This window comes from Eucalyptus grandis, chromosome 3 (genome assembly GCF_016545825.1).
Source record: "Eucalyptus grandis isolate ANBG69807.140 chromosome 3, ASM1654582v1, whole genome shotgun sequence".
In the NCBI taxonomy this organism is placed as follows: domain Eukaryota; kingdom Viridiplantae; phylum Streptophyta; class Magnoliopsida; order Myrtales; family Myrtaceae; genus Eucalyptus; species Eucalyptus grandis.
Window position 1 is genome coordinate 65718233 of NC_052614.1, and position 13931 is coordinate 65732163.

Here is a 13931-nt window from a genome sequence, read left to right on the forward strand (position 1 = left end):
CGCCGGTGGCAAGCGAGGGCTTCACAGCCCTCGCCCGGTGGCGGTGAGCCTCACCGGAGGCTCGCTGGCCACCTCAAGAAGAAGACGAAAAAAAAAAAAAATCGAAAAAAAAAAAAAAATCGAAAAAAAAAAAATCATAAAATTGCCATGTCGGGTCCAAATCACCGGCCGATGTCCACGTCAGCGCCGGCCGGCTAAAATTGGCCGGATGGACTGAATTGGTATCAAAATTAAAAGGTTTAGGATTGAATTGGTTAAATTAAAAAGTTTAGGACTGAATTGGTACCAATGCAATATGTTTATGACTTTTTTTGTACTTTTCCCCTGCATATTATGCTTTGACTTGGGTAGGTGTTGTTTTCCCGAGTTAGATGAAGAGCTTTCGCTTGACAAGTTCTAATATATTTGAAGACTTTTTCTAATAGCCGGCCCGCGGAGTAAGCAGGTAATTTAATGGACGCGTGCAGAAGTGATCCGTATTCGCATCTTCTGTCGGTCGGTCTCTGCGCCGGTCATTAGGGGCAAAAGACACCCGAAGAGGCCCGTTGGATCGTGCGACAACTCATCCGACGGATGGGAGCTGTCAGAATCAGTCAACGGCTCTTGTTTTAGGACCAAAATGCCAGTCCACTGATTCTCTTAAATTTGTGAACAGGCGCAAGCTAACTGGAAACTTGCAAATCTGAACAAGCAAAAAAGTTCGATACCGCTTCTGAAGCCAAAGATCGCGGGAAATGGAACGTCTCGGAGGAGAGTCTCCCCACCACGATGGTGAATCCTCATCATCATCCAGAAAGGATTACGAGGTATTTTTAAGCTTTAGAGGACCCGACACTCGCTTAACCATCACCGACTCTCTCTGCGCAGCCATGAAACGGGCTGGGATACAAGTGTTTATAGATGATGAAGAGCTCCGTGTCGGGGAAGAGATCGGAGGCGAGCTTCTAGGAGCAATCTCCAATTCAAAAATTTACATACCAATTTTCTCTAAAGACTATGCTTCTAGTAAATGGTGCCTCCGTGAGCTCACGTACATGATGGAGTGTAGGAAGAGAGATGAGAAAGCCATCTTGCCCATCTTCTATGAGGTGGAAGCATCCGATGTTAAGCTCAAAACTGGATCATATGGGAAGGCCCTACAAAAACATGAGAGAGATTCCGGAGAAGATGCAGCAAAGCAATGGGAGCAGGCCCTGAGAGAGGTCGCCCAAATCAAAGGATGGAACTTAAAAGATCACGGGTAATTAATGACAAATTCTGCACTTTTATTTCAAAAATCAGATCATTATTTCTTAATCATGAAAACTCAAAATAATCAAATTAGACCAACTTGTGCAAATTACCATGTTCGATTTTGAACGTACTTCATTGCAAGGACATATAATTTTTCAGAACTCTTAATTGATCCATTGATTGCCCTTTCACGTCGACATATAATTCTTAAGAGTAATCATTTGAGGATGAATCCTACCCTTGAATCATTCAAGTAGATCTATCCCATTTGATGGGGACCTAGACAGTCACAAATTCCCTATCGAAAGCATCAACATCTTGGCACAAATCAATTTCACCATCCTAGAAGCTTAGCACGAACCAAAACTATTGGGCCAATTCGAGCTCTTAGGCTAGTGCACTAGTTTGCATGACCGCGTCACCTGTTAGAATTATGCTGATTTGATCATTGAAAAACTCTTCAGAATTGTCCCTTCCACCTCAATCTCCAATCATTGTTTTAACTGAGATCAATCATCTCGGCTTCGGATTGACCAAGTATGAAATAAGTTGATAATTCATGCTCGATTTTAGCAATTGAAGTTTCTATTTTTATGCATTTATGCTACGCGCGACATATTTTGTTTGTCTTTCTCAAATTTAAACAGTTGCATTATGTAAATGGCAGCCAAACTAAACTTATAGCACTTGTTGTGGAAGAAGTTTTCAATAAGCTAAGGCCTACACAGAGAAACTGGCACGATGACCTAGTGGGAATTCACGATCAAATGGAAGCTGTTATGGACTTGTTAGGCCAAGGCACTTATGGTGTACGATTTGTTGTGATTCATGGTATGGGTGGTATCGGGAAAACAACTCTTGCTAAGGCTATCTTCAAACATATCTCTTCCCAATTTCAACATTCCAGTTTTCTTTCAGATATCCGTGCAAAAAATATTATTGATTTGCAAAAGAAATTGTTATCTGATATCCTCGATATCAAATATCCCATAATTTTTTATTCTGATAAGGGGATGGACATGATTAAAGAAAGACTATGGGACATGAAAGTCATCATTGTCCTTGATGACATGGACAAGAGAGAGCAGCTCATCAAATTAGCTGGTAAATCTAGTTGGTTTGGTTCAGGAAGCCGGATTATTATCACAACTAGGAACACCTATTTTTTGGATCCTGAAACCAATTCCTTAGATGACAGTGTCATCCCAATGCGTCATCAAGATTTCTTTTTCTATGAAATGAAGGAAATGCAATTTGACCATGCTCTTCAACTTTTTAGCAAGCACTCCTTCGAAAGAGACTCACCAATACATGATTACAGCAGTATTTCAAGTGAAATTGTCAAAACTACTGGAGGACTACCTTTGGCTCTTGAGGTTATAGGTTCATTACTCCATTCAAAAAGCAAGATAACATGGAAAGACACATTGAAAAAGTTGAAGAAAGTGCCGAATCAAGATGTCCAGAAAAAGTTGTTGATAAGTTATGAAGAGTTAGAGTGTGAGCAACAACAAATTTTTCTTGATATTGCATGTTACTGCATTGGTGAAGAAAGAATCCCCACATATTACATGTGGAAAGCTTGTGATTTTTTTCCAAAAACTGGACTCCGTGTCCTTATCCATTTGTCTTTGATAAAATTCATTGAGGATGATAGATTATGGATGCACGACCAACTTAGAGATCTTGGAAGAGAGATTGTTCGGCAAGAATGCTTTCAATTTCCTGGAGAGCGTAGCAGGTTGTGGTGTCCTATAGTCGCCTTAGATGTGATTCGGAATAACTTGGTATGTGTTACTAAAAGTTATCTACTTATGGAAAAACTAAACATACAATAATGCGTATAGATTTCATTTTCACCCAAAATATCCGCTCATTTTTGTACCCAGGACATTGATAAATTTTGCATACTTTGAGAAAGATAAACAATCTTCCAAAAATAGATAATTCTTACCATCACAACTCCCATCTAAGTTGGAGAGATAATAATTCATGGAATTCGCCCTTTTGGTATAAGATAAGACCTATGAGCCTTGTTTTTGCTTGTTCACTTAGGTTTTCTATTGGTCAAATTAAGATATATGCTCCCTATTCTAGTATTTAGAATTTACCCTTAATCGCTCACTCGTGTTGGTATCAATTGCTTCAAATTTTCAGGGAACAAAAAACATTGTGGCACTCAAACTCACAAGACTTGCCAATGCGCATAATTTTACAAGTGGTGAATTTTCAAGGGTGCCTAATTTAAGGTTCCTTGAATTGGATGGGGGAAACTTTGTAGGAAACTTTAAAGGTCTTCTCTCAAACTTAACATGGCTCTTTTGGCATCATTGCCCTTCACAACTACATACCATTGATTTATGTCTAAGGAACTTGGCTGTTCTCAAGCTTTCAGAGAGCAACATTACTGAAGACTGGAATGGATGGGATTCATGCATGGTACAATTCATATAGTACATTCTTTTTACATTCTCAAGCCTTCACTTATTCCAATGTTTTTTTTTTTTTTTTTTTTTGAATTGGTTGTTCCGCAGGAGAATGATAACCTAAAAGTTATATATTTGACAAGATGCAATTATTTAAAGAGGACACCTAACTTGTCCAAGTGCATGAATTTGAAAAAATTGGTTCTCAAAGATTGCATAAGATTGGAAGAAATCAATAGCTCTATCGATCAGCTGGGCCGCCTAAAGTACTTGGAAATCAATAAGGAGAACCGCGTGTCAAGGCAGTCTCTTAAGCGTCGTTGCCTTATGGAACTGACCATTCCTCAATTATTAGTCTCAATTGGTAGTCTGAAATCCTTGTCAATGCTAAAGGTCGAAAATGAGGGTGGTGTTGAAGGACTTTCACACTCAATAGGAGAGCTATTGTGTTTAAAGCATCTTTCTTTACATGGATGTACCAAGCTTGAGCAACTTTCGAATTCCATCGGAGAGTTGAGATTGCTCCTCTATCTGGATTTATCTTGCACTCCTATAAGGGGATTACCAGATTCTATTGGAAGACTAGAATCACTACTCAAATTGGATTTATCTCATACACTTATTGCAGAATTACCCAATTCTATTGGCAATCTTAGACAGTTGAAGTTCATGAGTTTGGATGGGACCAAGATAAGAGAGCTACCGAAGAGCATATGGACTTTGGAGAATCTTGAGGAGTTGACTACAAGAGCTTGTGTAGATCTCGTGGGCGAAATTCCCAGTGAAATTGCAGGATTGCTCCAATTGAAGATTCTGGACTTGTCCGAGAGCAAGGTTTGTAGATTGCCAATGACAATCAATCAGCTTTCTAGTCTTCGAGAACTTGTTTTATCAGATTGTAACCAGCTCCAGTCACTGTCAAATTTCCCGAAAAGATTGACAAGGCTAGAATTGTCCTCTTCATTATTGTGGACAGCACCCGACCTCTCGAACCTCACTAATCTAGTTAGTCTGGACATAAGTGATTACTCTCCTGACTCTGAGTCTCCCAAAATTGCACAAGGACCAATTTCCCATCCGAACCTAGAGAGGCTTGGAAGCCTTCATAAATTGCAGATGTTGAGACTGGTTCTTTCCGATTCCAACTTGCCACCGATTGACTTGAGCTCCCTTTCTCGGCTCTGGTCACTTGAAATTACTTGTGCAGACCCGCGGTCTCTGACAGCGCTTCCGTCCAATTTAGAAATCTTGAGCTTACAAGATGTGAAGACCCCAATAGAATGGCCAATGTTCTCCAACCTGGGAAATTTGTCGGAATTAATGCTCTCTCGTTGTCTGTTAAGAGAGATCGAGTTCAGCGATGTGCTTGGACAGCTAGAGAATCTCCAGCGACTGCAAGTGCGCAAGTGCGAGCCACTCGTGAGGCTATCCAATTTAGCGAGCTTAAAGGAGCTCCGACTGCTGAGCGTGGAGTACTGCCCGCAACTAACTGAGATTGAATCCCAACCATCTCCAGTTGGAGACTGCAGTTCCACGGAAAGGCCCATTCCTGATGCCCTGAAGCTAGAGAAGCTCCGGTTTTGAGAGTCTACTACTGTGATACGTTGCGAAAGTTGCCTGCTATACCAAATGCGTGTGATGTCGACGTTATCCCTTGGAACTTTGCAGAAAGGTTTGGAATAGGTCGGTTCTCGCAGATGCGTGCTCTGTAATAAAGCACGTTGAAGATGAAGAAGAAGAAGACATATAAAAGAAGGGCAATAGGCGAGGCCCGCCCAAGCACTGGAACCGCTACGCGTGGAAGCCCAACGCCGGTGCTAAAAGCAACGAAACGGTAAGCCCCCGAAATCGAAAACCCGAGTTCATTCGATAATTGATTCGCATCATTCGAATGATTAAATGGTTGAATCGAAAGAGGCGAGATGACTAAGCTTGATTTCTGGTTGCAATTTAGGAAGTTGGAGGGAAGTTCCGGCCACACTCCGAGATAAACGCTGTTCCCGCAAGTATAAGCCCCTCAGTGAGCCTGCCAAGTGGTCAAAATTATTTCTTTTTGCGAGTTTGCTTGTGTTAATACTGGTTTTGCGTTCGCATTGGTGCTCCAAGTCTTACAGTTATTGATTGGTGATTACTCGCATGTTGTTGTAGAAAGAAGTAATTCTAGGAGGGCCTCCAGAAATCGCCGAAGCCCGAGACTCTGCAGCCGCTGCAGCCGAATCCACCGGTTGCTGTCGCCGAGCTTGGCCAAGAGCTCCTCCCAGAAGGTGGCATTCGGCCACTTCTTTGCTGCCTACTTCCACACTCCTCTGCCCCGAGTCCCACCCGGCCTGCAGGGCATCTCCGAGCAATCTGCTGGACTCAAACACGCTCGAAGGACAAAAAGGAAAATGAGCTCTTGGATGGTAAAAAATGGTGGAGCCGTAAACAGAGGTGTCTCGGCCAAATCCGCTGGACCTGAACACGCTTGAGAGACAAAACAGAAATGAGCTCTCAGATGGTAATTTGCTGCAGCTTTTGTTCTTCTCCTGTATGCTCTACATTTACATTTGATTCTCCCGTACTGTATTTCGAACACCCAAAACAAATAAACAAATGAATTTTTTTAAAGGCATTTTCATTGAATGGTTTTTTACTTTTGTGTTCTAGTTTTTCGAGAATTTATATGATGAGGAGCGTAAATCGACATGTACATACCCTTAGGAATACAAATTGGGGTATAAACTTTGTGTAGATGGTAGAAAGCAAAGGTGTTCTAATCTAAGTAAGATTCGCTTGGCTATCGAAGTAGATCTGCTAAAGACAAAAGGAGGAAATGAAAATGAGCTTTATATTGATTTTTCTTTTTTCCTCACAGGAAAACTACACCACCTGCAGGAGTATGGTGTCATTTCCAGACAAATCATTTCCAGAAGCAACCCACATTACAATTCAATTTATATATGGTCACTTCAGTGGTATAACCATTTAGTCTTAGGTTTATTATGCTTTAATCAAATTTAGGCATTGACAGATATAGGGGTTCAATGTGCTTCAATAATAAGCACAGGACAGACATTGATTGCATGTACCTTCACCCACTCTCTGTGAATTTCATTTTGCTTGCTACCTCTTTTGCCCCAACTCTTTATAATGCTTGGAAAGTGTTGTCTCCCTGTCAGAAATACCTGATATACAATCTTAATGCATGCATATTCATTCTAAAAGGATAGAGAAGTATTGCCAAATACAGTTGCATGAATTCTCTTCCAATACCCCCTTCACACCAGCACTGAGCCTAAATTTGAAACAACTGAGGGATTGGTTGCTTCCATCAATCTCCTGGTAGTTAAAGTTTAAACCACTGTGCCTTGGTTGTTGAGAAATCTAAACTACGTTTCTTGCACATTTAACTCTGCTTGACAAGTATTGTCTGCTTCTAAGCTTCTAATCAATTCACGGCAGCCCTATTTTAGAAAGTGACATTGCATGGCTAGGACTCTCGTGCGCTTCTTCATTATCTCTTCATGCAATTCATCTATTTCCAATTTCATCTTTTAATGTATACAGCAGATTGTCCACAATTTTATTCAAAAACCTTATGCACTTGGCTTAAAGCTACTCAGTTTGCCGACAGCTGATAGTTCCTTTGAAACTCTGTTGGGTAGGGATATAGCGAGGAAAACAGACTTAATCTGTTTTGGATATAAAAGCAACAAGATTCAATCCATAAAATGCAAATGCTTGTGGTATAATCTTGGGGCAAAACTGGCATAAGTGTACAGAAGAGTTGACCCTATGTAAAAAGTCAGGAACACCTTACTGTTTCGCAATACTTGATACAGAGTAAAAGGTGTAAGGAGGTCGAGTTTAGCAAATTTTTGTAATTAGCAAGGCCCTTCTGTTCCGATATTCTTTTCAAGTTTTGGGAACTTCAATGATGTGTTTGCTTACCATCAAGAGGGTCCTCATGGCTGTGATCCTTGCTTGACCTCTTTGATATCTACGGTGGTCTTCATATGATTTCCTTCAGGACATGATGAAACATCTCTGGAGAGCAGTATGTCGCTCACTGTCCTTATATCTAATCCATCTGATATTTTTTCCAAGCAGTTAGTGAAGGAATTTGTGCTTCGGGAATTTTTAGATTGTAAGTCCTTGGAACCGCTCTTTCCTATGGAATGACTGCTATATGAATGTTATGATTCTACGGCATCACAAAAATGGATGATGCAAATCTTTGTGGAAGATTGACGTGCTTGCAAGGTGTGCTAGTGACTGTCTACCCATTTGCGGCATCAAATGTCTACTCAGACTTGAAAGTTGCCTCAGTTGTCAAGTTTGACACAATTTCCTCAACGATCCCGCTTTGAAGGTCTAGTCGAACTCCCAAGTGCACCAGCTGTGGACATACTCTTGCAATCACACACCATCGGCCATGGATGTTGGTGAATTAGTGCCCCCTATTCGATCCACCATTCGTCTCGCTAGTATGCCTGGAGCATAAGGAATGTGAGAGGATTAGCAAATATGATAATTCCAATCCATTGATTATTAGGTCCCTGTTTTATTAGGGATATACCCATATGGCACTCTTTTATTTTATGTTTGGATACTTATCCATCTGAGCTATGAGAACACAGTAACTCATAACTATTTACAAGAACATACAATGAAATGTTGAAAATTTGACAGGGTGATCTTTTGAGTGAGCGCAATTGGTACGGTCAAGAGTTTTTTATTAAGCCAAATATCTCGAATTTTTTCAATTAAACGTATCACATTAATTTTTTCTGCAAAGCTTTCCGTGTTCAATTCTTAGTATTTCTCTGCAATTTGTTGTTTGGAGCTAATAATCTGCTAATTTTTTAGTTTTGACTTCCTAAAAATGGGTCAGGTTTTATGGTAAAATCGTTGGCTTGTGCCATCATATCAATCTGCTTCAACTAATAGATATCAGCCTCCCTGCGAAGATGACCGACATGTTCTGCAATGAAGATAATTTTGGAGGTTTATTTGGTGGGCCAAATAAAAGGGACTTGCTCTGTCCAACTATGTTCTTGGAATTGCCAAGAAACTATACATGAACAGAAAAAATTAGAGCAACGTTTGTATGCACATGCTTTTGCGCCCGTGTGTTGTACTATTGAGAAGCCCACCCAAACCAACAACTCTTGGCTACCCCTTGTCAACACAGAATTTGAATGGCCCTGACTGAGATACAGAAGGATATTAGTGCTAAAAATCTTAATTGATGAAGGGCCAAATATAATTGCCTATCATGGGTGTGCCGCCAATGAATGGTTAGTTGTTGCTAAGTTTTCACCCTTTTTCTCCTCTGATTTTTTCTCTTTTACTACTATAGTTGTTATCTTATAAGCTTGACATCATTCTGTGAATCTGCTCCTTGTAGTTGTAGAGAGTAGTTCTGCAGTTTCGGCTCAGACAGCTGGAATTGATTTGCTTAAAGCCTTGTCTCAAATTATTGATCCGACTTTTTCATGTGGTTTTGTTATGGACCTCCCGACAGATGAAGCTCTTCGAGAGGTTCTTAAAGAATCAATATGGGATCTCAGTCTTTATACATCTGTAAGGAATGACACCCTTACCCTACACATGCATGTCCAATCACGGACATGGTAAATTACCTTTGTTGCTTGATCAATCACCAAATACATGCTCAGTGCACTAGATGTTCTGACTTGTGCATTAATTACTTTTAGAAACCATTGTCACCTCGTTTTGACATCCTTCCGTAAATCTCTCTGTGCATGTACAATTTCCAAAGACCCACGGAGCTAATCTAGGCAAAAAATTTCTGCTTCATTATGGTTTCGTAAGAGTCTTTGCCTGATATATGAGGTTTCTGAACCTTAAATAGTTTGACAGCATGAGCGTCGCTTGACAGTTTGAGCAGCGGGCAAATGAGGTGGTGGCTAATCTTCCTTGGGTCAAGAATGTTGAAGCAACCATGTCAGCAGAACTGGCAATACCTGTTTTCACAGGTCAACTTCCTCCAGGGTTACAGATGATCTTGAACATTGTAGCAGTTTCAAGTTGCAAGGTAGGGTTACATAACCTTCTGTTGACTTCATTTTCCAGGTTGTGACTAATGACTATGCAGGTATTTTAGTGCAGACATTTGACTACAAAATTTTTGGGTTGCTTTGAGAAGGTTGACTATGATATACGGATGGCCTGCAGTTTTATTCCATTGTGGTAATTTCCCTGAATAGTGAATTTCAGAAGGGAAAAGATTTTTATTTGGGTATTTCCAAATCATGGTTTTACATGTCTTTTGGTTGCTGAAGCAGTTAGATGTGGGATCTTTATTGGAGCGGAAACATCTTGTTAGAAAGTACTATTCTTTAATTTCTTCTATCATGACTACTGTCTATCAGCTGACGGACTGTTCTGGGACTAGTGGCAAAATCAACTGTAGCTGTAAATCCTGCATATACTCTGTGTTTCGAGACTTCAGGGTGTGTTTAATTAGATTCGTGAGATCAGAACTTTCCTGGTTCATCATGGACTACTGAAATTTTAGGCTTATCTTCCCGCCCACGATAAAACTAAAGGAATAACTTTCAGAAACTACATATCTTTTCAATTCTTGGCTTTCATATTCAAATGATTTAGAGTTTCATCTTCCTTTCCACTGTCAACAGCTGTCATTATGATAAAGTCATCAAGGCAATCAAAGTGAAGGTTCTGGGGTCAGAGGAGTTCTTTCTACACCCTGCGACCGTGAGAAGGAACGACCGATCAGCTCAAAGTGCGGTATGAGGACTTTCCTTTGACCTAGGAAACTCCTCTGTTATTTTTCATTTTGCAAATGGAATGTAGGATATGTAGGTTTTTATTGCTGTGACTTCAATACAATAATGCATATCCTTGGGAAACAAATAGATGCTAATCCTATATTAAATATGTTCAGGCTGGTTACTGCATTTAATGTAGTTTGTTAAGTCTTCCTTTCAAGACAAGCATAAGTTTGAAGCTACAATGGACCTCTAGGCTAAGCCTTTACCTTTTCTGACCCTTTAAATTGAATCTTAGGTCGAAGGGCACATTGTGAAAAAATAGATAAGTGGATTTGAGTAGCTTTCATGCCATTATCCATGATCCAAGTACTCATACATGAAGTTCAAGCATTTATTCACTTCAACCTTACCTTCTGTCTTCACGTGATGGTTTAAAATGACTTGACTGGATCTCAATGTCCAAATGTCTTATCAACTGCAACATGAATACAAGTAAGCTGGCTTGATAGATTTTAGTGGAGCATTGAATTTCTTCATCAAAATCCATTCAGTCAACTAAAAAACTTCATTGTTTCAAAAGCTTTTAACCTGATTTCCGCCTCATTCGAACATCTTTTGTCATGCTGATAAATGTCTAACAGCATAGGGATTCAGAGTAAAACCTTGGTTATTCTCTCGTTAAATCCCTCAAAATCGATGAAGATAAATGAACTCCTTTTAGTGGTTGAATTTAGCTGAAAAATCCTTTTGACGTTTCTACTTGTGCGCCTCAGGGTGGTTGGACAGGGGAGCGAAAACTGCAGTATTCTGATGTACTGGAAGACATCAAACCAGAAGAAATTCGAGCAACAGGAAACTATTCCTTGTGATGGATTTAATCAGGTGATGCTTTTCTGCTATGTTGCATTAGAATGAATTACGTCCCTCTTTGTTGTGGTTGACCAGTAATTGGAATTGGTTCAGAGAAGTTTGTAAGGGTGAAATTTACTCAGATGACACGTTCATCAATCAACCATTACCATCTTTTCTCTATTTAATTTCTATAGTCGATGCAGATTGCTGCATATGTTCAGTTGCAGATGATGGAGCGGCTGGTCAGTGTTCCTGCAAGATCTTGACATGTTCACTCAACGCAAGTAGATCAAAGCTTTGGTGAAAAGAATTGGCAAGCATCAAAATTCTCTCAAGAATAGTAATCAACATCCATTTCTCTCCACCCTGCCAATGGCTTTCAAGTAAATGTGGCAGATTGGAGAGTGCGAGTAGTTCGAACAGTGAACACAGAGAGACATTCTAACACGGAGGGCTTCTATATGTGCTTCCTCTCTCCCCTCTTCTTTTTCATTTTATCTTGGGAAATTCATGTAAGAATCTCAGAATATAAGAAATTCCAGTACATGCACTTGCTTCATTTTATTAATAAGCAGTTAGGCGTTATATATTTAATGCCCTCATGTTCAATTCCGTCTTTATGTTATGCTTGAAACTTAGATTCTCGTCATTGTTTTATCTGGCTGAGCTGTTGAACCGCAATGAAAGTTTGATGGTGATGCACAGATTTGGCTATTGCTGTTTCTCTTAGTTTGTCAGTGCTAGCTCACCGATTACTCTCCTTGAAACTCAGATTCTTGTCCTTGTTTTATCTGACTCCCTGAACCAAGGATAGTTGAAAAAATGAAAGTGTGATGGTGATGCACAGTTTTAACGCCCTCCTCTCTTTTCCCCGTCCTCTCTGTTCCTTTGGTTACCTTTTTCTTTTCCTTTCCACTTGCCCTTATTGCGTCCTCTTCCCGCTTATCCTGTTCTTATCCGCCGAACCCTCTGCTTTCCCTCTTTTTTTTTTTTTTTAACTTTATCTCTTCGGTTTTGCTGACAAGAAGTCAAAGAAAGATTAACAAAGCAGGGGGCGAATGAAAGAATCACACGCGTCCCCGAAAACGGTGCAGACACACGGGTTTCATTTGCCTTTGGGGAATTTCTCAGGTCCCAGAAAGACGTAGAAGGAACTGAACCCGAAGAAAGATCTTTCCACCCAGAATACACATTGCAGTCGAAAGTCAAGACAAAGTGGGCGTGCCTCTCACGCTCTGTGAAGGAGCAAGTAAAGTATTGGGGCCAGTGGCCGGCAAGAGGATTCAGTCATTTTCCTTTGGGTGATCTGTAACCAAGAGAGGGAGAAGGGGAGGTTCCGGGGCAGCTAGTACATTTGGCCAGATCATAGAAGGTTCTCGATCTCACCTAAAATCCTATTTGATGTGAGCATGCTGTCCTTAAACGGATATGCAATAATAATAAAAAAAATTAAATATCACGATAAATTCAAATTCATAACAAATTTATATTTAATTAATTTTTTACTACTAAAAATATCGAATTAATACACTTATGACAAATTTATGTTAAATTAATTATTTTATCGTTAAAAATCCCAAATTTGTATATTTATGACAAATATACAATCCGTTAAATTAAATTAATGTGACCAAAAAAAATCACAAAACCGGTACACTTATGACAAATAGAAGGTAAAACTCCAAATTAGTACATCCATCAACTGCTACGTGTTATCTAACTCAACAATTTGACATAAAATTTAATGGAAACTAACGAGGGGTAAATTTGTCACAAATATATTAATTTGGGGTATTTAGTGATCAAAAAATTATTTTTAAATAAATTTGTCATAAGTATATCTTGAGATTTTGTGGTCAAAAAGTTAGTTTAAGGTAAATTTATTATATATATATATATATCAATATATCAGTTTTGAGCTTTTCGTGGTCACATGTATAAAAGTTTAGGGGCTTTTGTGATAATAATATCTAAAAAAAAAAAAAAAATGGATAGGTACCAACAAGACAACATGCTAAACAAACCTTCTATCCTGCAAAATCAGCAAAATACTAGAGACATATGTTTCATGAAAACTATAGATACGAGTTCGATGAGAAGGATTTTTTACTGCAGTTTTGATCAAGCAATACTTCCGTTGAAAACCAGCCTCAATTGAATTGTTTTTTTTTTTTTTTTTTTTGGCTTTCTTTGGCCGACTTTAGGATGGACCTTAATCTTTATGGACCGAATGCTTGTTAACATATAATTTCCAATTGCAAATCAGGTACTTTGATCCTCTACCTGAGAGGATGCTACTAGGGGCATCTCATTTAAATGCATCTACGCATCAATTGAGAATTGATTTTTTATTTTTTTCATAAGAAAATTATATTAATTACTCAAAATGATATAGAAGTACATAATTTTCATGACAAAGTAAATCGAAATAGAGCATGAATATTGAAAAACAAAGCCAAATTGAGGATTTAGAGTTGAGAATTGATTGAAGCGCCAATAAATTCGCCTTGCAGAAATAGAGGTTCTTCATTCCTAAATCAAGTTTAGCATTTGGCTTTCCTTATTCAATATAGCTGATTGGATCCAGTATTTGTAACCTCCATCTGAGTTTATTTTGGATTTGAAGACAAAAAAATAAAAAAGATGAATGCAATTTACGACTATTGACCATATACGGACG

At 39.2% G+C, this 13931-nt stretch overlaps 2 protein-coding genes across 4 annotated transcripts; both read left to right on the forward strand.

Annotated features, from left to right (window-relative positions):
* The first annotated feature begins 869 nt into the window (after nt 1–869).
* On the forward strand, nt 870–2991 carry LOC104430784 (TMV resistance protein N-like). The gene is made up of 3 exons (XM_039309932.1): nt 870–1240; nt 1901–2733; nt 2891–2991. The coding sequence occupies exons 1-3, from the start codon at nt 870–872 to the stop codon at nt 2989–2991; spliced, it is 1305 nt and encodes a 434-aa protein (XP_039165866.1).
* A 790-nt stretch (nt 2992–3781) lies between these two features.
* LOC104428760 (disease resistance protein RPV1-like) lies at nt 3782–11966 on the forward strand. 3 transcript variants are annotated; one of them, XM_039310490.1, is made up of 7 exons: nt 3782–5493; nt 5614–5679; nt 5808–6156; nt 6514–9699; nt 10304–10415; nt 11173–11281; nt 11455–11966. In XM_039310490.1, the coding sequence occupies exon 1, from the start codon at nt 3843–3845 to the stop codon at nt 5241–5243; it is 1401 nt and encodes a 466-aa protein (XP_039166424.1). In that variant the 5' UTR covers nt 3782–3842; the 3' UTR covers nt 5244–5493; nt 5614–5679; nt 5808–6156; nt 6514–9699; nt 10304–10415; nt 11173–11281; nt 11455–11966. The 3 variants fall into 3 exon arrangements, with proteins under 3 accessions (XP_039166424.1, XP_039166426.1, XP_039166425.1); XM_039310492.1 differs by having other exon boundaries at nt 5618–5679; XM_039310491.1 differs by lacking the exons at nt 10304–10415; nt 11173–11281; nt 11455–11966 and adding an exon at nt 9760–10296.
* Nucleotides 11967–13931: the final 1965 nt, after the last annotated feature.

Excerpts from the sequence above, each read along its gene's own strand:
- LOC104428760 (XM_039310490.1), top strand. The coding sequence starts at position 3,843 with ATGAATTTGAAAAAATTGGTTCTCAAAGATTGCATAAGATTGGAAGAA.
- LOC104430784 (XM_039309932.1), top strand. The coding sequence starts at position 870 with ATGAAACGGGCTGGGATACAAGTGTTTATAGATGATGAAGAGCTCCGT. Across the intron at positions 1,241-1,900 it reads TGGAACTTAAAAGATCACGG|CCAAACTAAACTTATAGCAC; the intron begins GTAATTAATGAC and ends TGTAAATGGCAG. Across the intron at positions 2,734-2,890 it reads AAGTTATGAAGAGTTAGAGT|ATTATGGATGCACGACCAAC; the intron begins GTGAGCAACAAC and ends TGAGGATGATAG.